This window comes from Balaenoptera acutorostrata, chromosome 5 (assembly GCF_949987535.1).
Source record: "Balaenoptera acutorostrata chromosome 5, mBalAcu1.1, whole genome shotgun sequence".
NCBI lineage: Eukaryota > Metazoa > Chordata > Mammalia > Artiodactyla > Balaenopteridae > Balaenoptera > Balaenoptera acutorostrata.
Window position 1 is genome coordinate 41,045,806 of NC_080068.1, and position 23,644 is coordinate 41,069,449.

At 38.5% G+C, this 23,644-nt stretch overlaps 2 protein-coding genes across 6 annotated transcripts in view; one reads left to right on the top strand and one right to left on the bottom strand.

The window, feature by feature from the left end:
- The window catches only part of MAPK10 (mitogen-activated protein kinase 10), a 289,939-nt gene extending 282,740 nt beyond the window's left edge, over nt 1-7,199 (top strand). Inside the window, exon 11 of the mRNA XM_057546301.1 lies at nt 6,313-7,199. Coding sequence (XP_057402284.1) covers nt 6,313-6,455 — 143 coding nt within the window. The 3' untranslated portion in view covers nt 6,456-7,199. The remainder of the gene's footprint in view (nt 1-6,312) is intronic.
- Nucleotides 7,200-13,598: 6,399 nt separating this feature from the next.
- Nucleotides 13,599-23,644, bottom strand: part of ARHGAP24 (Rho GTPase activating protein 24) — a 535,848-nt gene continuing 525,802 nt past the window's right edge. For all 5 annotated transcript variants that reach the window (XM_007177348.2, XM_057547034.1, XM_057547036.1 and 2 more), the window contains one exon: nt 13,599-22,781. In XM_007177348.2, the coding sequence (XP_007177410.2) occupies nt 22,538-22,781 (244 nt within the window). In that variant the 3' untranslated portion in view covers nt 13,599-22,537. The remainder of the gene's footprint in view (nt 22,782-23,644) is intronic.

Below are 23,644 nucleotides of genomic sequence, written 5' to 3' on the forward strand. Positions count from 1 at the left end.
AGAGAAGGAATATATCTCAGTGTTTGTTTTTTTTTTAATTCTAGTAGTTCTAATTCTTTGTGTCTACTTTTTTTTAATGTTTGGATAGGTCAGGAAAATAATTTCCTTTAAGAAGCAGAACAACCTTTTCACCTGAAATAATGAATACCTTTGGCTAGATAACTTCTAGCTGATAAATTTTTGTTATTGTAAGTTACTTCTTTCCATAAAACCTAATTTTTTTCAGGTAAAGTTGAAAGTAGCTAGTATTTTTTGTTTGCAACTCTGTTAGTATTTTCAGTTAATTTTAATGACATTTTTATTGACAAAAATTTGTAATACTTTACTGATGATAAAACATTTTTAAAAATGTGTATCTTTACTGGTTTCTCTGAAAACAGTATAGGAAGAAGGGATATTTATCACATTGCTAGTATATCCTGGGCAAGTGGACGTTATAATCAAGTTCAATTCAGTTCAGTTCTATTTAAGAGATTGTCACAAACTGTTTGGCAGTAAATTAATAACTTGAAACCAAAATCTATGTCTGGACCCTTCTATTATTTGTGTTTGGTTTTATGGTTTAAACGTTTATTTATTGCCTACACAAAAAAACAGACTTGAGAGGATCATTCAGTAAAGCCAGAGGTGGCTACAGTCAAGAAGGCATATATTATGGTGCAATAGAAAAAGTAATACAGAAGTAAAAGTTTTTTTATATTATAGTGGGGGACAATTTTTAACAGCCATCTCTTTTTTTAAAAAAACGACTGATTATAGCATTTACTCATTTCTATGCTGTAAATATTCTCACTGTGATCAACTTCAAGCTACTGATGTGACATCAATGAGGGCAGAGTTGGAAAGAAATGCAAATAACTGACTCTCAAAAGCCACTCCAGCACACCACTAGATAATACACATGATTCTCCCACCATAGCACTGTATAAAGAGGAACGGCTTCTCATACAACCCTTCTCATGGGAATGAAATGGGGATTTTATAGAGGAAGCATTAGAAGAGAGAACCTCTTTTAATGCATTTGTGCTATAAGAAATCAGGAACAATAATCTATGGAACCCTAGAAAAAAAGCTGATAAAGATTCTGAACTTTGATTAACTGAATACCAGCTATAATTTGCATTCAACTTTGATAAAATAGATGGCAGGACCATTCCAACATAGAAGATAGAAATTACAGAAAGCCAGCTGATGAACAAAAGGAGAAGAAAGACAACTACAACAAAGTGATTTCCCTTAGCCAAAACTAGGTCAGCAGTTTCATCCATTTCATAGCAGGGAGAAATTTGCTTTCCCTCACAGAACCTCTCTAGAAGAGTACACACAAAAGATACTCAGCATTTTGTTAAACTGAGTTCTTATTCTCAAGAGTTGCTCAAGAGTTGGGATAGAGGAAGATAGGAGAAATTAAGAAATATAATGAAAGAAATCAAAAGAAGCAAGGGAAACATAAACATGAAGTAATCATGTGACAAAACTATATATAACAGGCTGACCCATATGGTATAACACTTAGAATGGTAAGTACATTGAAAATATGCTGATTATAAAATAGGTGCAGTAGGAATGTGATCCCCTGTATATGAAGAATTTATTAAAAGCTGCCTTGACTTTTGTTGCCTTCATTCAGAATTATTTATAGATAAAAATTTGTGTTTTACTGGGGAAATTTCTTCAATATTTTTGTATAATTTCTCTAGCTGCCATTGTTGTGAGTTTGTGTTTATTTGTAAACATCAATCTTATAAGGGAGCCTAATCTCAGCTAAGTCTTATCTCACCCTGCTTGAATCAGTACTCAGCTTTAACTGTGACCATTGGAACATGTCCACATAATCAGTTTCAACCAGGAAAGGAGAAAAAGCTTATCTCAAAAGAATACCAGGTCGATTTTGTTGAGATACTTTAAAATACTTTTTGTTTTGCATTAAGCCAAGGGACACAGAATAGCTAAAACAATCTTGAAAAAGAACACAGTTGGAGGATTCACACTTCCTTATTTCAAAACTTACCATAAACCTGTAATAGTCAAGACAGTGTGGTATTTGCATGAATATACACATACAGATCATTGAAATGAAATTGAGGGTGCAGAAGTAAAGCCTTATATTTATGATCAATTGATTTTTAACAAGGATTTCAAGACAATTCCATGGGCAAAGAATAGTTTTTTCAGTAATTGGAGCTGGGATAACTAGATCTCCACATGCAAAAGAATGAAGGTGAATCTCTACCTCATCATATGCAAAAATGAAACACAAAATGGACCATAGACTTCAATGTAAGGGGTAAAATTATAAAACATAGGAGTAAATCTTCATGATCTTTGGTTAGGAAATGGTTTCTTAGATATGACACTAAAAGCACAAATGAAAAAAAAAAAGTTAAATCCAACTTAATATTTAAAAAATGTGCTTCAAAAGACACCATCAAGAAAATGAAAAGACAATCCATAGAATAGGAGAAAAACATCAGCAAGTCTTACATGATAAGGGACTTGTATCCATAATATATAAAGAACTCTTACAATCCACTAATAAAAAGAACATAACACAATTTTAAAAATGGCCAAAGTATCTGAACAGACATTTCTCCAAAGAAGATATACAAATGTTTAACAAGCATATGAAAAGATGCTCAACATAATTAGCCATCAGGAAAATACAAATAAATCACAATGAGATACGATTTCACATACATTAGGATGGCTATCATCAAAAAGATAGATAATAAGTGTTGGAGAGGATAGGGGGAAATTGGAGCCCTCATACACTGCTGGTAGGAATGTAAACTGATGCAGCCACTTTGAAAAACAGTTTGGCTGTTCCTCAAATATTAAACATGGAGTTATTCTATGACCCAGCAATTCTCCTCTTAAGTATTTACCCAAGAGAAATAAAACCTTGTACATTAATGCTCATAACAACATTATTCATAATAGCCAAAAAAGTAGAAACAACCTAAATGTCCATTAAATGACCAGCAACTAATAAATAGATAAACAAAAGTGATGTATTCATATAGTGGAATGTTATTCAGCCATAAAAAGGAATGAAGTAGTGATTTAAATGAACCTTGAAAATATTATGCTGTGTGAAAGAAACCAGTCACAAAAGATCACATATTGTATGATTCCATTTAACTGATATGTCCAGAATAGACAATTTTATAGAGACAGAAAGTAAGTTAGTCATTGCCTCGGGTTGGTAAGAAACAGAGTATAGGGTTTCCTTTTGGGGTGATGAAAACACTACAAAATTGATTCTTGTGATGGTTGCACAACTTTGTGAATATCCTAAAAAAACATTGAATTGTACAAATTAGATTTGTGATTTTTGTCTCAATGAAGCTGTTAAAAACGTTACATGGGCAATATTTTATATTTCAAGTCAAAACTAAATCTAAACTCTAGTACCGTGATTTGAAAGCCATCTGTAGTATAGGGATATATCATCTAGGAGATAAATGGAGAGTAATCTCACTCTGTTGGTCCACAATTGGTCAAGCCTTTATTAGAATCCTGTATCTCGTTTTAATTGCTACCCTTTAATAATGATGTGGAAAAATTGAATATGATTCTGAGAAGCCCATCACAGTGATGCTCAATTATTACAGGCCAAAGCTGATGAAAGAACATGAGGATGTTGGTAATTTAATCTAGAAGCAAGAGGAAAAGCAGAGCTGGGTATTTGGGCTATGTAATCAAGGGTTGTCTGCTGGCATAGGAAATCTACTAGTATATATCACGAGAGGAAATGAACTAGCTCTGCACCATATCTGTAAAGGATATAATTAAGTAAAGTTGGAATAAATTGAAACCAGATAACTTCACATTATATATTTTTCTGGTAATGAGAGTAAAATTATTTACAGGAAGATGTTAAAAAGACAGATTTAAAAATCTAGGGACTTCCCTGGTGGCGCAGTGGTTAAGAATCCGCCTGCCAATGCAGGGGACACGGGTTCGAGCCCTGGTCCGGGAAGATCCCACATGCCATGGAGCAACTAAGCCCATGCGCCACAACTACTGAGCCTGCGCTCTAGAGCCCGTGAGCCACAACTACTGAGCCCGTGTGCTACAACTACTGAAGCCCACGCGCCTAGAGCCAGTGCTCCGCAACAAGAGAGGCCACCACAATGAGAAGCCCGTGCACCTCAAGGAAGAGTAGCCCCCGCTCTCCGCAACTAGAGAAAAGCCCACGCGCAGCAACAAAGACCCAACGCAGACAAAAATAAATATTAAATACATTAATTAATTAAAAAAAAAATCTAGAGACACTTAAGATTAGGAAGTACAGATACTTTTAAGAGTTTAAAGAACATGAAAAATGCATAAGCCTTTTGTATATGAAAATACAAGATACAAATGGATATACATTAAATGATTACAGTTAAAGAAACTTCCTAGCAAAAAGACTAGAAAGAAATATACCAGAAGTTTAACGTTCTTATCATTAATTTGAGGATGAGTGCATATTGTTATCTTTTTTCCTGTATTTTTTATATTTCTCATAATTTGCATAAATATATTTATAATCAACAAACAAAAATTTTAAAAGCATATAGGGTACATATAATCTGTTTTAGTTTGTGTGCACCCTCTCCAGATACTGTCACATTTTTAAAAAAGTATTTGTTTCTTATTTATTTATTTATTTATTTATGGCTGTATTGGGTCTCTGTTGCTGCACGTGGGCTTTCTGTAGTTGCGGCAAGCGGGGGCTACTCTTCGTTGCGGTGCGCGGACTTCTCATTGCAGTGCCTTCTCTTGTTGCGGAGCATGGGCTCTAGGCACATGGGCTTCAGTAGTCGTGGCATGCGGGCTCAGTAGTTGTGGCTCATGGGCTCTGGAGCGAAGGCTGAGTAGTTGTGGTGCACGGGCTCAGTTGCTCCGTGCATGTGGGATCTTCCTGGATCAGGGCTCGAACCCGTGTCCCCTTCATTGACAGGCAGATTCTTAACCACTGTGCCACCAGGGAAGTCCGACTGTCACATTTTAATCACATTTTTTCTGCAGGAAAGAAATGTCTACGCCAGGAACTAAGAGATTGTGTTAACCTCTCCACTTCATTAGATTTTTCTTCTGAATTATTAGATCTATCTGATAACACTATGTTATTTGGGATTTATGATTTTCACCAAATATATCTTACACACTATATTTGCTCAAATAAAATACAATTTAGTGAGAATTCCTCATCTCTTATTTAAGATGCTTATACTTTAGATATTTTTAATAGTGAACTATTTCACAAAACATACATTTTACCACCCATATTGCCTGAGTATAAAGAGAAAAAGTGATTGGACTCTTTCCAGGGTGCTCTGGTTTAATTTGATTTTACAATGCCACTGGCTCATCTTTCCTTTGTGGTTCTCAAAGCTGTTGTAGCTCAACAGGTATTTACTGAGTGATTACCATGAGCAAGTTTCTTCTCAGAGTTTCAAAATCTTTATATCCCCACATAGCAGATAAATTTTTAAAATTTTGCAAATTAATCTAAGTTAGTAATTCAGAGTTCTTATTTGGAGATTCCCAGGTAAGCAAGCCTGCTGGAAAGTAAACACACAATCAGGAGGTGTGCTCTGGCTTCTATTCTTTTTTTGGTCTATTGTAACTTTCATCCACAGTCCTAGTTGGCTTTTCTATATGGACTTTTAAGTTTGATGTCAAATTAATGACTATGTAATAATATTTACTTAATATACATTCATTTCTCTAGAGCTGTAGCCTCCAAGTAATTCTTATTTCTGGGCTTCCCCTCAGCCCATACTTCTGGGGTAGGCATCTTATGTGTGTTTGTTTTAATAGCTCACTGAATTTGAAAGCATCCAGGCTCAGATGATTACATTAAAGGGTTTTGCTCATTTGCCTTCTCCATAGAACAGTGGTCTTCAGCCCTTGACACCACAGTCTCTGGGGAGCTTTTAAAACATGCAAATGCCTTGACTTCACCCAAGGCCAACTGTATTACAATATTGGAGGTACAAGGGGTGATTGGGGTTTTTAGTGGTGTTTTTTTGTTTATTTTTTGTTTTCCTTTAAGAGCATTACAGGTGATTTCTAAGGTAGAGTGAGATTTGACAATTACTGCATTAGCCTGTGAATAACTTGTGACCAGGGATGCTGTGTTGTTATCTTGATTTTCACCATCTAATACAGTGCTCTGTATTCGTTGTTCTATGAAAGTTTGTCGAATGAGTGATGGGCCAGACATCCCCTATCATATTTGCCCGTGCCTGCAACCTGAGTGACATTCAGCTGAGTCCAGTTCCAGGTTTAGTCATGTTGGTCTTCATTTTCTTAGCACAGGTGCAGCAGTGAACAGCAGTGAGAGTCTCCCTCCATCCTCGTCTGTCAACGATATCTCCTCCATGTCCACCGACCAGACCCTGGCATCTGACACTGACAGCAGCCTGGAAGCCTCGGCAGGACCCCTGGGTTGTTGCAGGTGACTAGCCGCCTGCCTGCGAAACCCAGCGTTCTTCAGGAGATGATGTGATGGAACACACACACGCAGACACTCACGCACACACACAAACACAGACACGCAACGACAAGAAAACAGCAAGGGAGAGAATCCGAGCCTAAAAGTGAAACAAATCTTTCAGCCTGCTTCTTCTCCAGAGTTCTGTATTGCAGCTAAGCCAAATGTATATTTAACTTCTAGTTGCTCTTGCTTTGGTCTTCTTCTAACAATGCTTACTACAGAAAGCAAATCAAACACAATTAGAGAAGCCTTTTCCATAAAGTGTAATTTTAATGGCTGCAGAACCAGCGACCTGTAACTGCCCTTTCAAATGGCATGACAAGGTGTGCAGTGGCCCCATCCAGCATGTGTGTGTCTCTATCTTGCATCTACCTGCTCCTTTTGGCCTAGTCAGATGGATGTAGATACAGATCCGCATGTGTCTGTATTCATACAGCATACTTACTTAGAGATGCTACTGTCAGTGTCCTCAGGGCTCTACCAAGACATCACGCACTGGGGTACCACATGGTCCATTTCATGTGATCTATTACTCTGACATAAACCCATCTGTAATATATTGCCAGTATATAAGCTATTTAGTTTGTTAATTGATTAAGCTGTATGTCTTACAAGAAAACATGTAAAGGGGGGAAGATGGGGGGAGTGAGCTCTCTTGGACCCCTGAAGATGTAGCTTCCAAATTTGAACTGATTAAATGGCACCTGTATACCAATTTCTAGAAAGAACATATGTGATGCTTATGTACAGTGGGGGGTGGGAGGGGGTAACAGTTTCCAGGTGCTAAATGTTTTTTGACCTTTAGAAGGAAGGCAGGAATAAAGGCTGAGGGTCTTTTCTCTGATAGAGAGTGGTGGGGCCGTGCGGAGGAAGGCATGAAGGAGATTATTAGCCAGATACTAGGAGACACCGACATTCATATTTTAGAAAGGAGACCCCATTTGCTGTTTACAAATCATGTGTCACAACTGGCAGGTGAAGAGGCAGGGTTAGTGTGTACATATCTGATGGTAAGAACCCCTCCCTGAAACAGAGTGGAATCGCTTCCATACGGTATCCCTCACAGAAAATGAGCCTATCTAGGCTATTTTCAGATTGTAGGTTGTGTTTTCCATGAGTGTGCTACTTTCCAGGTTTATACCTTGCCAAGGTCTTATTTAGAGAAGAAATATTACTGCCCTCTTCTAGAATTAAAAAAAGAAATTACTTAAAAAATACCCAAAGCCCAGGGTGATCCTCAGGTTAGCCTTTGAAAACATTTCCACAGACATTCCTCAGGGGCTTCCGCGACTCCTTAATATGGCTGATGTTTCATGTTTATTTGTTTATTTCATACATTTCAACAATCCAAGAAGGGCTGATCATCTGAGTTTTGTACCGCAGGTGACGTGACAGCAATAACTCTGCCCATAAGTTACTGCTGCTAAATAGCTTTAGCAATAGAGTGTCTTAAAAGCCATGAAGCATTTATGTCAATGTTTAACAAAATCTCCTGAATTTAGCTCAAATTAAATGAAAGTGCTTTCCTGGGCACTTAAGGAGGCACTGTGAAACATCCTGGTTCTATACAAGGCAATACCAGGGTGACTTCTCAGCAATAATAGGGACCAGGTCGAGGCTTCTCTTCTTATTCACTTTGGTGAAGTATTCATCACAGCTCTTTGCACTCTGACCATTTTGGTGCTCACCAACGCGGTGGTATTTCACCTGAAGAAGAAGTGAAACGCATGGGATGGGTGGTTGATATGTGTGACATGACTGGCAAATGGAATCCCTTTGAAAACAGAGCAGACAAGAATGCCAGTGCTCTGAAAACTGCCTTAAACACAACAGTAGGAAAGCTGTGTCTCTTTTCAAGCAATAGAGTCAACACTGACCATCGCCGTGGGAGCGATGCTGCCATTTATGGTATTGCTTCACACAGTAGGATTCATGGCAAGAGGTCATTTGTTTCAAATGGAGAGAAGAAAAGTTAGACTGTGCCGCTTGTCTCCTGGAATAGCAGGGGCCCAGTTTCTCTATCTTGCTGCCAGAGTTTTTGGTTAATATTGCAGACAACCTGATTTTAAAAATGCTTCCACAATCACATAAGATTTCTCACTTTTCTTTCTGTCACACTCCCCCAACCCCCTCCCCCTTTTTTTTTTTTTTTTATAAATAGGTATCATTTTTTTTTTTTTTTTTTTTTATTTATTTTTGGCTGTGCTGGGTCTTCGGTTCGTGCGAGGGCTTTCTCTAGTTGCGGCAAGTGGGGGCCACTCTTCCTCGCGGTGCGCGGGCCTTTCACTATCGCGGCCCCTCCCGTTGCGGGGCACAGGCTCCAGACGCGCAGGCTCAGCAGCTGTGGCTCACGGGCCCAGCTGCTCCGTGGCATGTGGGATCTTCCCAGACCAGGGCTCGAACCCGTGTCTCCTGCATTAGCAGGCAGATTCTCAACCACTGCGCCACCAGGGAAGCCCCCCTCCCCCTTTTTTTAAAGCTTCTCTTCTCTGTATTCCTTTTTCTTTGCTTATCTTCTTTCTCCATGCTCTTCTCTTACTATACCTGTGGCCTTTCCACTCCCGGCTCTTTAAACACACAGGATTGAGTGCAGAGAGCAGGCAGCTGTTGAAAGAGAGTCACAAGGGAAATTTCATCAGCCACAAAATGACATCAGAAGACAGAAGAAAATCTCCAGCCAGCATCTTAGAACTGCTTGACACTTAGACTCTCTCTCATGTCTGTGGAAGTGAATTTTTTTTTTTCAATCAGATGAAACCAGGCAAGAACTAGCTAATGCCCCTCCCCTGCTACTGCCACCTTCCCTAAACTCTACTAGTCTGATCTCTCCTGTTGTATGGCTCTTGGGGGCTGATTACCTTTAGCCAGAACTCCCTATGGACAAGAAAAAATGAAACAAATCCTTCATAGTGAAATATCATGTACAGATTGAGCTAAGGGTTAGCTTCTTGACTGCCTATAGAATTAATTTTCCTAGGTTGTCAAAGCAAGACAGGTGATGGGCCAACAAAGAGAATAATCATTTCAAAAGCCCGCCTGTCCTTCACAATCTTGGGTCCTTTTTATTATAGTATCTTCAGGAGGTGATTATGTTATTACCAAATTCACAGAATATACTATGTTCTGAATTGAGTCTTCTTTTCTTAAAAAAACAAATGTTTCCTGTATAGTCACCTGTTACTTCCAAAGGACTCTCTTGCTTTTCAGGCAGGGAAGTGTCAAGTCACCTGGTCTATATTCTTGGAAAATGTGAAGGTCCTGCCTGTAGTTGGGGGGTTCCTTTCGGAATGTGAAGTTGGCACTCTGAGAGGCCTAACCTGTCACTTCCTATAGGGCAAGTAGTTTCACAGTGATCCTTAAAGAAATGTTTCATAGTATTTTGTAGGAGGGATAGCTGTATGCCTATGTGCAGGAGGAACTAGATTGTTGGGAGATCTTGGCAAAACCACCACTACCACTTTGATTTTTTTATATGTATTTTGTGGGCCAATGTGTTAAAAAGAGATACATTGGCCTTACAACCAAATTTCTTCTCGTGGAATAAAAACTGATAATAATCTTGCATCTTCAAGAATCTGATGACTGAGCTTTGAGGGAATGTACCCCACAGGTGGACCAGAGTCTGGTCAGTTCCCTCCAACTGGAGTAAACTATTTAATTGAGGGCCAAGGAGCTGGATAATTTTTTCTCAATCTTTTATCATTATCAGAAAATTATTACCTGTGGATACTGATAGCAGCTGACTGACAAATCCGAAAATAGGCCTTGACAAGTGGAATAAGTAGAATAGGTGAGATTACATAAATCCTTTTATGACCTTCCAGGGGAAAAAAAAAAAAAACAATAAGCAAAACAGACTTTTAAATTTTAAATAGTCACTGCAAAATCTAAATTCTGCAAAGTCTATTTCTATTTGATTCTCTTAACATATGACAATATAAATCTTAAAAGCATTATGCTCTGCACAGAACGCGATCATCAGCTTTGCTGAAAAAGTTATCTTCTATAGCTCAGAGAAAGGGATCAAGTTGCCCCAGGAATCTTTGAGCCCACCCACCTTTGGTCTGGGGAGAAATCCCACCCCCGCCCTACTCACAATACCCCACACGTGTTTTAATTGTGAAAGACAGACATTTTCCACAGATACCATTGAACCAAGAATGGAAACTCTTTCCTCTAAGAACAACAATCAAGTTATAATGTAAATAGTTATATTAATTATTTTCCATGTGATTAAAATATAAGATTTTATTTCTTTTAGCACTTGGGCAGTTTTTTCACTGTCTGAAATGGCTCACATTGACCCATTTCCTTGGTCAGCAAGCTGAAATGGAAGGCCTCTGTATATGGACTCCTGTACATCTAACTTTTGATTACGTGGGACCAATGGCCAGTATATTCTAATGGACACAAATCTCCCACCCCTAGTTAGCATTAAACTCTTCACCTTGCCATGTCTCTCTTGCAACAAGACCTGACTTGAACCTGCCTGTTATTCTGCATGATTGGACTCCAAAGACTACTACAAATGATGAGAATTGTCCTGTGTCCGTGTTCATAAAATGGACTTAAAACCCACACCCATATTCATACACGTCTCACCTCTACAGTTCTAGATCAATCCTGGAAGGCAAAACTATGTACATCCAGTTTCTCTGCAAGGTCTTAGTGGTAAGAACTGAAAGTCAGCCTGATGGATCAAATGCACTTCAGTGATGTTTAATAAGGATTTGAAATTATTTAAATCATTTCTGTGTTCTTTCTCTCTTTTTTTATTTTTTTTCCTTTATTTTCAAAATGTTGGTGGAACAAGAGAGCGAACGAGGGGAGAACTTTGGCTTTTTTGAACTCTTTGTAGGTGGATACTATGTCGATACATTATGATTTCTGTTTCTTATGAACTATTAAAAACTAGAGCAAATCTGCTTCCAGTAACATAAAACCAAATCCAAATCCAGACTTTGTTGGAGTTTGCCTTGTTGCCAGTGGTTGTTGTGCTGCTCACTGTCTTGGGTTTCATGTCCTGACAGTAACTCTGAAGCATCTCACATGATTTCATCATGTGGTCTGATTGTGCCAGGGAATAAATAAGAAATGAGGAATGACCTACTTTTTCACAGTGGGTAATGAGTGTGTAATATGTATGTGACCATGCAGAAGGCTGTGCTTTCATTTGAGATTGGTTTCTTCTAAAAATGACCTTCTTTTCTGTCTAGGGATATTGGTTGTACATCTGCAATTCAGTAAGTTTCCTTTAAGGTATAAGATGGATGGAAAGGAAAAAATAATTTTCTGGAAGTATTAGGTGATTAAAACAGGGTTAAATATCTTAGGTTAATTTATTAGAATTTCTAATCAGTTTAATTATTACTCGAGAGAGGGTAAAAGATTTTATTTTGTCTACATGGTAGCCAACCTTAATATCTCAAACTCCTTGGTGAATTTTTTAAAATATGATTTTGTGTCTTGATAAGGTCACCAAACCCATGTTAATTAAGCTGGAAGTGTCTGACAGTGTTGAGGAATGGCCCTTCTATTTCTGTAAATAAAGCATTTTGTTTAACCAGTTAACTATTAGAAAAAAATCTGGAAGATAAACATACCTATTCTTTTGCGTTAAAATAATTTATCCTTTTATTTATAAGAAAAATAGAAACCCAAAGCCTTTTGTTATCTCTGGCGTAGATTTTATTCTAATTTAAACCACAGATCTTTACTCTCTTAGTAAAATAAGTTTAAAAGTCGCCAAATATAGGAACCTGAAAATACCCACAATATTAAGATGGGAAATTAAATTCCACAAGATTGCTTATGGAGAGAAAGGGTCAGAAGGAATTATTGGTGCACACCAGGTACCATAAAATGTTACCAAATATTTGGGTAAGTTTGACCCAGTTTGCAGTAAGAAGAAAGGTGTCTTGAAAACTACCTTTCTTGCAGCTACTTATGCAACAACCAGTCTAGAAGGAGGATTCTGTTTGCTCAGTAGTTGAACTGGGTTTTACCCAAGATAGAGATTTTTTTGACCTTACCGATTTATCAGAATGGTAATTTTTACTTGTTGCGTGCCTTTCCTCCCAGCTTTTTGAAAGTCATGCCTGGAAGACATTTGCAACTAGTGAAACACACTGAAAATCCCACTGTCTCAGATCAGTTCATGTCAGGGACCAATGAACGTGGCAAGTCATCTCCCTCAGGTCCAGACTGAATTCCATCTGCTCATCCTTTTAGATCAGTGTGTTCTGTTTTAGTTACTGAAACAAGCTGTAGAAATGCACAGTTCTTGAGCACATGAAATGTGATGGCACATGCACAAATAAGAGTCAAATGCCCCTTTGAAATTTCCCATCCTCTCTATGTCACATATTTCTTGCTTTAAATATATGCTTATCCTAGTATAAAACCCAATGTAAAATAAGTCTGAAATGCAATTTAGAGGATTTAAGCTTTACTCCATGGAGTGAGTGACTTCACTTCCTTGTCACTGAACTTCTGATACTGTCCTTCCCTGAATTCTTGTCTGGGATCCTTCTGTTTACCCAGCAGTCCACATTGTCTGCAACTCAAAAGCAGGTGCAAAATGTTATTCATCTTAAAAACTCTCCACACTCTGCTTAGAGAAGTGTATCACTCATAGTTTGTCTTCCATTAACACTTTTATATTCATATTTGTGAAAATATTGTCTGTGAACAGTTATACACAAAATCAATTTTTATAACCCAAATAATATTTTACATGGACTAAGGAAACTAGTAATATTAAAGTACTTCTTTTATGAAAGGAAGACTTTCAAAAAGCAATTGCTTCTTCCTTAATGTTAACATTTTGCAAACTTGGATTTCGTGCAAATCAAGCTCTAAGAAGATAGCTCTAAATTTCTAGTTTAATTTCTGAGGTACGTTCTTAAGTGGTACATTCATTCACTCCAAAAACATTTATTGAACATCTATTTATGTGTCCTAGGTAGGAGACAAATACAGTATAGTCCTTATCCTCACAACTTCAGAGTAAATTAATCTTTCAGTTTAAAAATAAGTGGTTAAAGCAAAAAAAAAAAACCATTTAACTCATTTATTTACTTTCTTTTAAAATAATAATGTGTTCAAATTAGTGGTGTGACTTGAATGATTCCATTTTTATTATTCTCTTAAAGCAATGAAACAAGAAATCTGCTTCTTTCAATATTATCATTTTGTCTAATTTCATGTAAGTACACTTAATGAATCAGCATAAGAAAACTCTGGATATTTTCCATGACATTATAGGAGATGAAAACATTGTTTACAATTTATTTTAAAAATAGCATAGAGATGAAAGATACAAGTAGGCCTGCACTAACTCAATGAGGAAATATATGTATCTTTATTCTCACTTTTTTGATCTAAAGATTTACTGCTATCTTTTGGTAGGTCTTAAACAAATTGTCAGTCACCAGATAAAGGGAGAAATGTGATGACATTTTGAGACGTTGTCAATAACTTATGATATTTGTATCCTGGAAAAAATAGATTAAAATTTCAGAGGCTAAAAAACAACAACAACAACACAATAGAATGCATACTTTTTTTCTACATTATATAAAGTTATTTTGATACACGTTTCCTCTGAGTGCTATTAGGCCTGGATGCTGAGCTTGAGGCTCATATTTCTGGCATCAAAATCTCCAGATCAGCAAATGACATCACAACGTGTACTGGAGTCTCTCTGCAGTGATGCTCTCATATGAAGCCAAATCTCTGAAATTTGTTTAGTCTGTAAGTGATGAATGGAGCCCTAAAATAACTTAGGGTAGAATTTAGTCATTTAATATTTTTTATTAGAAACTCCAACTCAGAACATCCCTGAATATATGAACCTGAAATTTGGCATTGAACTCTGAATATTCACTCATTGAATCATGCCGCAAATATTGCTTGAGCGCTTCAGTTTTCCGAGGACTATTCTATGCACACGTAGTTGTGATCAATTCAGGCAACCTTTCTGCCTTCATGTAATCTACATTCTAATGGAGAAGTAAGGTCGTGCATAGCACTAAGAAGACAGACAAAGCAGGTTAAAAGAATACGGCATGAAAAAGGGTGCCATTTAGATGAGGTGGTCAGGGCAGGCCTCTCAGAGAGATGATATTTGGGCAGAGACCTGAATAAAGTGAGGGAATGAGCCATATCAGTATCTGAGGGAAAAGCAAGTGTAAAGGCTCTGGAGTAAGAGCTTGCTTGAATATATAAGGAATGGCAAAGAGTCTTGTGGATGAAGCAGAATGGACAAGATTAGTGTGATAATAAATGAAATTGGAGAGGTAAGCAGGGTTAGAGCATAGCAAGATCTTGGGATTTTATTCTAAACATGGGAAGATGATGGATAGATCTAAGCATGGAAATAATATAATCTAATTTTTCTTTTTGAAAGGATCCCTCTGGCTGAGTAGAGAGAGGAGGTTAAGAAGAAAGAGAAGAAAGATAAGAATGGAAATGAAGAGTCCATTGTAGGGTGTAACAGTAGTCCAGAAAGACATGATGGGGCTTGAACTAGAAAGTGCTGATGCTGAGAAGGGGTTGGATTCAGGATCTAATTAAGGATACATTGTGAAGGTGGAGTTGACAAGATTTGCTGATGGATTGATATGTGATATGAAAGAAAGAGATCAAGGAATGACTCTGGATTTTTAAGAAATCTAAACCACAAGGTAAATGATAGTGCAGTTGACTGTGAACGATGGGTTAGGAGCATATTTGGGAAGAAAATCATATTTGTTGTTGGAAATGTCAGTTGATGATTAGATATTCAAGTGAAGTAGCTGGAGTATCTACGAGGCTGGAGTTAAGGGAAGAAATTGAGCTGAAACATAAATCTGAGAGTAGTCAGCTTATAAGTGTTCATTGAAACCAGATTATATGAGACCATTAAGAAACTGAGTATAGGTGAAGAAGAAGAAGAGTCTAAAGATGGACGCACCTCTTGTTCCAACATATAGAAATCAGGAACAGGAGAGTATTCTAAGGAATGTCCAGTGAAGTAGAGGGAAAACCAGGAGCTGGCGCTGTCCTGGAAGCCAAATAAAGGTGTTTCAAAAATGAGGGAGTGGACACCAGGGACAATGTTACTAAGTGACTGAGTAAGATGGGGACTGAAGATTGACAATTGGACTTGACTTTGTGAAGGTCATGGCTGACCTTGACTACAGTGGTTTCTCTGCAATTTTGAGCAAGAAAGCATGACGCCAGTGAATTTAAGAGAATGTGGGAGGTGAGAAGTTAGGAACAAGTATAGAAAATTGAAGAATTTTTTTTCTAAAAAGTGAAACAGAAGATGATATTGAAATTAGTCATACGTAGGATATGAAGAGAGGATTTTTAAAAAGTTATTACAGCACAGGTATATGTTGTTGGGACTAATATTTAAGAGCAATATGTGTAATGCAAGAGAGAAAGAGTATTTATCTGAAGGAGCAATGCTCTTGAAAAGGCCAAAGGGGTGGGTGCTCTAAGAGGAATGGTTGGCCTGGTTGGAGCAGACAACAGAGTCATTGGAGCAGGAGCTAAAGTGATGTATACAGGACAGGTGTAGATTGTTTGCTAGATATGATGATGAAACATAAAAATATAGTCTTCTGATTTCTTTTCTCAGTAAAAACAGGAAATCAGTAAGTAAGCTTATGTAAGTAAGGTTGTCAGCTGAAAATGAGGATGGGAAGAGTTCGTGGAGGCTTAAGAAGTACGAGATAGACCTTAGAAAGTATGAAGATAAGTTACTGAACAACGATGAGGTCCATGTGAGCCATATTTATATAAATATAAGATAGACAAGTCAATTGGTGGTCTTCTGCTCTTCAGTCATGTTTAGTTTCTCAGGTGCAGGTTAGGAGGAAGCAGAAATTGGATTTAGCCGAAGTTGGGTTGTTTTTTTTGTTTTTATTTTTTTGTTGTTGTTTTTCTTTCTTCTTAGATGAGTGGAGTGGTGGAAGAGAAGATGAAGTGATTTGAGAATGGAGACAAGAGAATAAATATGACGAGGAACCACAGAAGCTAAGTTGGTCAAGAAGGGAAGCAATGACATGAGGGGATCATGGTCTGTGAAAATTTAAGGAAGTCTGTGGCTCAGAGATACTCTGGGAGTATACAAGCATTGTTGGAGTGATGGTGCCAAAGGCGGTGACCTAGAAAGAGAAGAGGTGACGATCAGAGAGTAGAAGCTTGGAACGGATATTTTGGTGATGGTGCAGTTGTTGGTAACGGCACAGTGTGAGGTCAACCTTGGGCACAGGTGGCTGATGTTCAGGCAAAGGGAGAACAAGATTTTTCAGAAGTGAACAGGTCAAGGAGCTGTATGGCCAGGTTGGTGGATGGTACATGAGTAGGGGTGGGGGAAAGACAGTTGATTAGGTGCTGAAATATTCTTTCATGTGACATGTGCTTCCAAGGAGGTTCTTAGGGAGGACAGAGGATCAAAGCTCTGAAAGTAGCAGCAAAGAGCCAAGCAAGACCTACCTTTTCTTCAGCCTAATGATACGCTGGTTGTGGGAAGGAAAAATAGCCATCCTTGAGAGGGCTGCTGGGGAGCTGTGTCTTCAGGAGGTAACTATTCTTCAGAGATGTAAGGGAGGTTGCTGGTAGCTTTTAGATGTAGAAGGTGTAATGGAAAGTTTGGGGAAGGGGAGGGGGGATCAGAGTTTGAAGCAAATGGGGGAATGTGCTGAGCGATGTGGCGATGAGCTCACGGGGGAGGCAAGTGACATGCAGTGTGAACTACTTTGATGAAAAATAATGGAGGGTGAGGTGCGATGGCCCAACCCTGGGATGACTTTGGTGTGTGGTACATAATCAATTCTAATGAATCATAAGGAGGCAGGGAACGTGTATGTTGGGAGGAGAGGACTGGGATGGACATGGTATTTTCATCAGTTCTTAAAGGGCTTCCCTCAGAGCTAAGAGACAACTTTGCTTAAAGCAGATAGTCCAATTGGACTCCTCATTCAAACAATTCAGTAATATCCTGTTACCCATACTGTCTACTTAAGAAAGGGACCCCTACCTGTGTGGGCTGGTCTCACCTGGGCTTGGCCCTGGAGGGGCCATAATGGTAGCAGCTACACGTAGTCCAGAAATAAAGAGTGTTGTTCAGCCCTGGACCTGAGCCACAAGCTGTGAGTTAAAAAACACACTTTTCATCAGTTAAACTTTCTATTTGAAGCTCTACAGTAGGTTCAGTAAATTTCGGCTGCCTGGGGAACTGTAGATGTTCCAAGTCACTTTGCAAAAGAGGCCCTTCAGCTGGGCAGTGCTAATGTTCGACTCATTCCGCACTGATGCTGTTAAGAAGACTATAAAGAGAATAATGAAATAGACCTTTGGGAGCCAGAAATCCAGCACTCTTTCCCTGTAGTTTATGAATTTAAACAAGGTAAAATGTGTCCAGCTCTGGCTGCTTTCTTTGAATAAAAGAGTGGAAGGCACCCGGGTCCTAAGTGTGTTTTCAGGTCTCGCGGGGTGTGGGTAGGTTGTTACACACAAGGCCACCTCGACAGCACAGGCTGGCTAGGTCTTTTTATATCACTGAAAAGACTCCCTAGAGTCTGCACCACAGGCACCTTTGCATGTGCTCTTCCACGCATGCTCCAGGGAGGTCTCTGTCCCAAACCGCCTCCCTGTCTGCTAACTTACGACTCATCCTTCAGGGCTTACATCATAGTCATGGCTCGTGCCCAGCCTCACCTCTGTGACCCCTTATGTCCACAGTACATCATCTCATGTGGTAATTATTGTGAACTAGGTATCCCAGGGCACCTAGCACAGTGCTGGCCTGGCTTGTGGAGGCCTTCAATAAATACTCGCTAAAGGTGATGCTGATGTAAGTGTAGGTATGTTCACTGGCCCATATCCTTAGGCACTTTCATTGTATGTTACCCAATACCTTTAATGCCCAATGTCTTCCTCAGTGTCCACATAGACAGAGTTGATGCAAGACAGTTAGAGGTGGTTCTTTAGACATTATTCCCAGATCACAGATATAATTGTATTAACTCAGAATAGAAAGGATGCTTTGGGTTGCCTCTTCCTTGTCATCAGTCTCTGGCAGATTATCTGAGAAAAGATGAAATTAGAGTATTTGGGAAGGGGACACAATTATATCCTCTGCTGCTATGCATGCTAGCGTTTCATTGTCGGCCTGTTTGCTGAGGCCAGAATCTTGTTATGTTCTCTAGAAGCTGTGGCACCCTTTCAGTAGAAGTAATCTGAGGGCTGACAACTACTATTTATTGAGCACTTACTATACTCCAGGTACTGTGCTAATCATTTCACTTAATCATTTCTCGAAAATATTCAGTGAGGAAGAGGCACTATTATTATCCCTATTTGATGGAAAGGCAAATATAGGCTTATAAGCATTATGTAACTTTTCTTAAGTTTGTTCATCTAATAAGTGGCAGAGTTGGGATTTTGATCCAGGTCTCTGAATCCAAAAGTTCATGTATATTCTTTTCTAGGATGCTGCTCTAAGCAGAACCCAGATCTGCAATGTAAGGAACACTGAGGTTTGTGGTTGGCTTCCCAGTCTTTAATCCTCTCCTGAATTTCCAAGGGGAGATAATTATATATCAGTGATTTAAACTATCCTACCTGGGAATAACCTACTTTTTTTTAAAAGGAGCCCTCCTCACCTTGTGAATAAATAGGAATGACATTATTTAAATTCCACTTGGAGCTTTTCATCAGTTCACAATAAATTTACATGTAAAATCTACATTTCAGTTGGCTTGATGTCCTAGGCACTTCTATTTTAAATGTTCTCTAAAGGATACCCAGCCATATAGTTTGATGAGTAAAACCAATACTATAGACTCAACACTTGGAAGCAAATCTTTTCTCCCGAGCTCATAATTTAAGAATCATTGCAGTTGCCTAAAGAGTTTTAAAGAAGTGTACACAGGATGTGGCAAATGAACCCTTGATACTACCTACTTATTTCCAATTTATTATGTCAATTTGCAGTTGAATTTTTTCTAGGCTTTCATCAGAATTAATATAAGAACCAGTAGAAACCCAGATGGACAAGCTGTTCATAGTATCCATTGACTGGAGATCATCATCACTGAGATTTATAGTTAAAATTAATCACAATATCCCTCATAAATCAAAGGTCAAATTTATTGCTAACTCTCCATGCTGGCACTCTGTGGCATAATAATGCTGGAGGTGGAGAGATTTAAGGTCAATGAGATTATTCTCATGCCTTAAGAAGCTCCATTTATCAATAGAGTTATCAATGTAGCTAAGTGGCAGGCACTGAGATAAGCACAGTACATATCACCTTTAAGTATTACAGCATCTTTGCTTTGTAGGGGTTATCTCCACTTTACAGATGAAAAAACTGAGGTTCAGAGAGGTTAAGTGACTTATTGCCTTGCATCTTGCCTAAGGCATGTTGAGATGCATATCTTAGTTTGTCTGGCTCTCAGTTTCCTGCAATTATCGTTCATTCCCCCTTGCTGCTTCCCAAAGTGCTTCTTAACTTAGTGAAGAAAATAATCAGACATGGGAAAGGCTTAAAGAGATATACCCAAATTGGGAGCACAAAAAGTAACTCACTCTGCATTGAGATCCTAGGAAGTGTCATAGAGGAGCTGACATTTGATTTGGAAAAAAAAAAAGCATGGTAGGAGTGTGCCAGATAGAAGGAAGGCAGTCAAGATGGGCACAACAATAGGAGGTGGAAAGTTCCAGAGGCATGAAATGGTATGGCAGGTGTGGGGGGAAGTTGCAGGAGATGAGAATGAAAGGTTAGAGTCGTATACACTTCGTGAAGGGAATTTGAATGTTATTAGCAAGGCTACGATATGATCAGAAGGGTGACTTAGGGCAGTCTGCAAATGAAAGTAGAGGAGAGATACTGGAACACAAGTGGCTGGGTGCGATGCTTTCTTTGAGAGATGGGGAGAAACTGATCAAAGAGAGCAGATGAAAAAGGTGAGGATGGGTGGACTAAACAGTACTTGGTGAGTGAATTTAAAAGTGAAGAAGAGGGCAGAATAGAGAAAAATCAGAGTTAACATTTATGGAGTCCATCCTGTATACTAGGTGCTGTTCTCAGCCTAATACAAGCTACCTCATTGAAACCACATAACAAGTCTGTGAGAGCAGTACTTTTATTATTCCCATTCTACAGATAAAAAAAAAAGGATGCATCAAAAATTCAGCAACAGCTGGCAAATTGGAGAAAATGTGAACACAGGCAGTTTGACTGCATAGCCTTTGATTTTTGCTATTGTATCATACAGCTCCCTGGATGAGTCTGAGGTTTGTGTCAACTAAGACAGGGACTGGGAAAAGATGAAAAAGTAGAGAGAGCTATTGAGATCATTTTTACACATTTTGAGCTTGAATAGGGTATCCAGGTGGGAGTATCTTGTTAAAGAATTGGAAAGAGAGAGAAAAGGGAACTAAAGATAAAGAAGGTATTGCTACATAGACAGTGGTTGATACCAAAGGACCACGTAAGCTTGCTCTGTGTAAGGATATAAACAAAAGCAGCACAGTGGCAAGAATGAACTCTGCAAAGTCTACTGCCCCCTTGAAAATAAATACAAACATAGAACCTTCAAACAACATGAATCCCATAAACTCAACTAGTATTTATTTCCAATTTTACCTTTTGTGACTTTCTGTTCTAGCGTGAGAAAGATTTATTTCGAACATTGCCTCATTGAACTGTGAATTGTTCTCCCCAAACTCCAGCTCCAGAGAGCCCTGGGCTTCTCTGGAAAGTTATCATTACTGATGTTCACAAATTTATCAAACCTGGACCTTTAAAGATTCACATTTTAAATTTATTGTGAATAAATGTTTTTGACAGGGAAGAATACTGTAAAAATTAGAAACAAAATAGTTGTTTCTTCCAATCCTGTCTCCTCCGCCTTCTGGTCCCCTTCCCATGCATCAGCTCCCTCTTGCTGCAAACTGCCTTTACCCTCTGTTGTGCAGAAAGAATCCTAGATGACAACAGAGCAGTCGGCCTGAGTGAAAGAAGAATATATGGCACACACTCTAGCAGTTTAACTGAGAGAGACACGGTAATACTATTTCACTGTTTGCATTGTGGGTGGGGAGGTGGAGGCGCGGGGTTGGAGTAGAGGACACGTGCTCAGTGTAGGCACTGGTTAGCCAGCATTGTTTTTCAACTTCCCAATGGCAGGAAGAATCTCCCTCATAACCATCCAGTAGCAGGACAGAGTAATTCAAGGCATGACTGCTTAAATGCTCTTTTTTAAAAAAACTATGTGTCCCCTCTAAGGTGCATCCTGCATAGGAGACATACATCTGTGGAACGGGCAAGGCAGACCAGGGGGCTTGAGAAGGGGACTTTTTTACATAGTCCAAAAATCTCCTGCGTCAAAGCATCTCACCAAGAAAACTGAGCAGTGTCAAGGGCAGAATTTACAGAGCAATTCAAAGGTTCCTGGTGATTCTACCGTATTTTATAAAATTATTTACATTTCTCTTTTTGGTCATGGCAAGGTCCGTTGGCACAAACAGCACAGCCACAAAGTATTCTTTTTGATTTTAATAACTCATCTTATATATATTTATATATATTTATATATCTGCCTATTTTCATTTCCTCAGCAAAAGGGGAAATAAAAATACTGATCTATAAAATATGCTGATGATAACACAATGCCAAAAATAGCTTAAGTGCAAGGGGTGAAGCTTGAAAGCAAGCTAAACTGCAATGACATACTGATTTAACATTTTAAATACAAGACTTGCAATAAAATAATTATTGAGATATGCTTCTCATTTTTAGTTTACTTTTTAAAAACTACTCTATATACACATATCCAGTTGTAACACTTGACAGTAGCATTATGGGGCATGATACAACTTTGGTACACATTACAGATATGGATGGGCAATGTCTGTAAATGATATGTCTTCCCCAGTTAGCGCTCTGTACAGCCAGGTGACCAGCCACCTGATCCTATATGATATTCCCACCAGAACCCCCAGAGTCTTCCCCAGAGCCACTGGAGACAGTGGGAGAAATCAGCCTCACTGGATCCATATCGTGTTTCCTCTCTCGGTTCTCCTGGGTTCCACTGTCAGCTCCCCAAATGTGGAAAAAAACTGCTCCATTTCTTTCTGAAGCATGTCATTTCTCTTCTCTGCATCTTCTTTTGCTCGCTCGGCATTTCGCATTTTGATTTCTATCATTGTGAACTTTTTCCTTTCTTGATCCAGTTCATCGTGGAGGCTCATCATTTCTGTTTCCAAAGTCAAGTTTCGCTGTTCTAAGCTACAAAGGGTGGGGGAAGGAATAAGAGATAAAGCAATTTTATTAATTTGAAATGCAAAAGGGATAAAAAATATTTCCTAAACTGTCTCTGCAATGTTTAGGAAATTGGATTGAGCCTTTCAAATCAATGAAGCAAAGTCCAAGGATTAAAAGGTGTATATATATTCTTTTTTTCACTAATTCCTAAGATGATTTACTATCATTTTGTTGAGACCCCAAGACCTCTCTTGGATGCACTTCATTGTCATTTGATAGCGAATTAATGAATTTTGGCAAAAAGAAGTCAGAGACCAATGTCATGGAGCACAGAATGGCAGAAGTAGGAGGCAGCCTAAACCACAAAGCTTCCTGAATCATTATGTAAATCTGGCTTTACTAAAAGAAAGGGGGGGGGGGGGTCTGATAAAGTTGGAAGAAAAAAAGGACAATTATTTTTGCTTTCTATCAAAAGAAAAAGAATGATAGTGAAAATGTCATTGTTAGAAAGATTAAGTCGACTGCTAAGAATGGACTTCTCTGGGACATATAGAGTCCCATCGTATAAAAGTGGTATTAACAGCAGTCACCTTATAGTAACAAGAGAGGTAGAGATTACATGTGTTGAATAAGTCATTCATCTTTCTGTGACAGTGGAGTCCACCTAAGTAGCCTACTATCTAAAATTCTCACTGCCTTCCAAGTTAATATATCTTAAGATCTCTAGAGTTATATTTTTATAGGTTGATAGCTATATTCTTTTGGATAACTGTATAATTTTAGATAATTTCCTATAAACAGAGTTTTCCCAATAATCACTAAGTTCCAAAACATAATTTATTATTGCTGTTGTTCAAGGAGGAATAGTAAGCACTTAAGTATTAGAT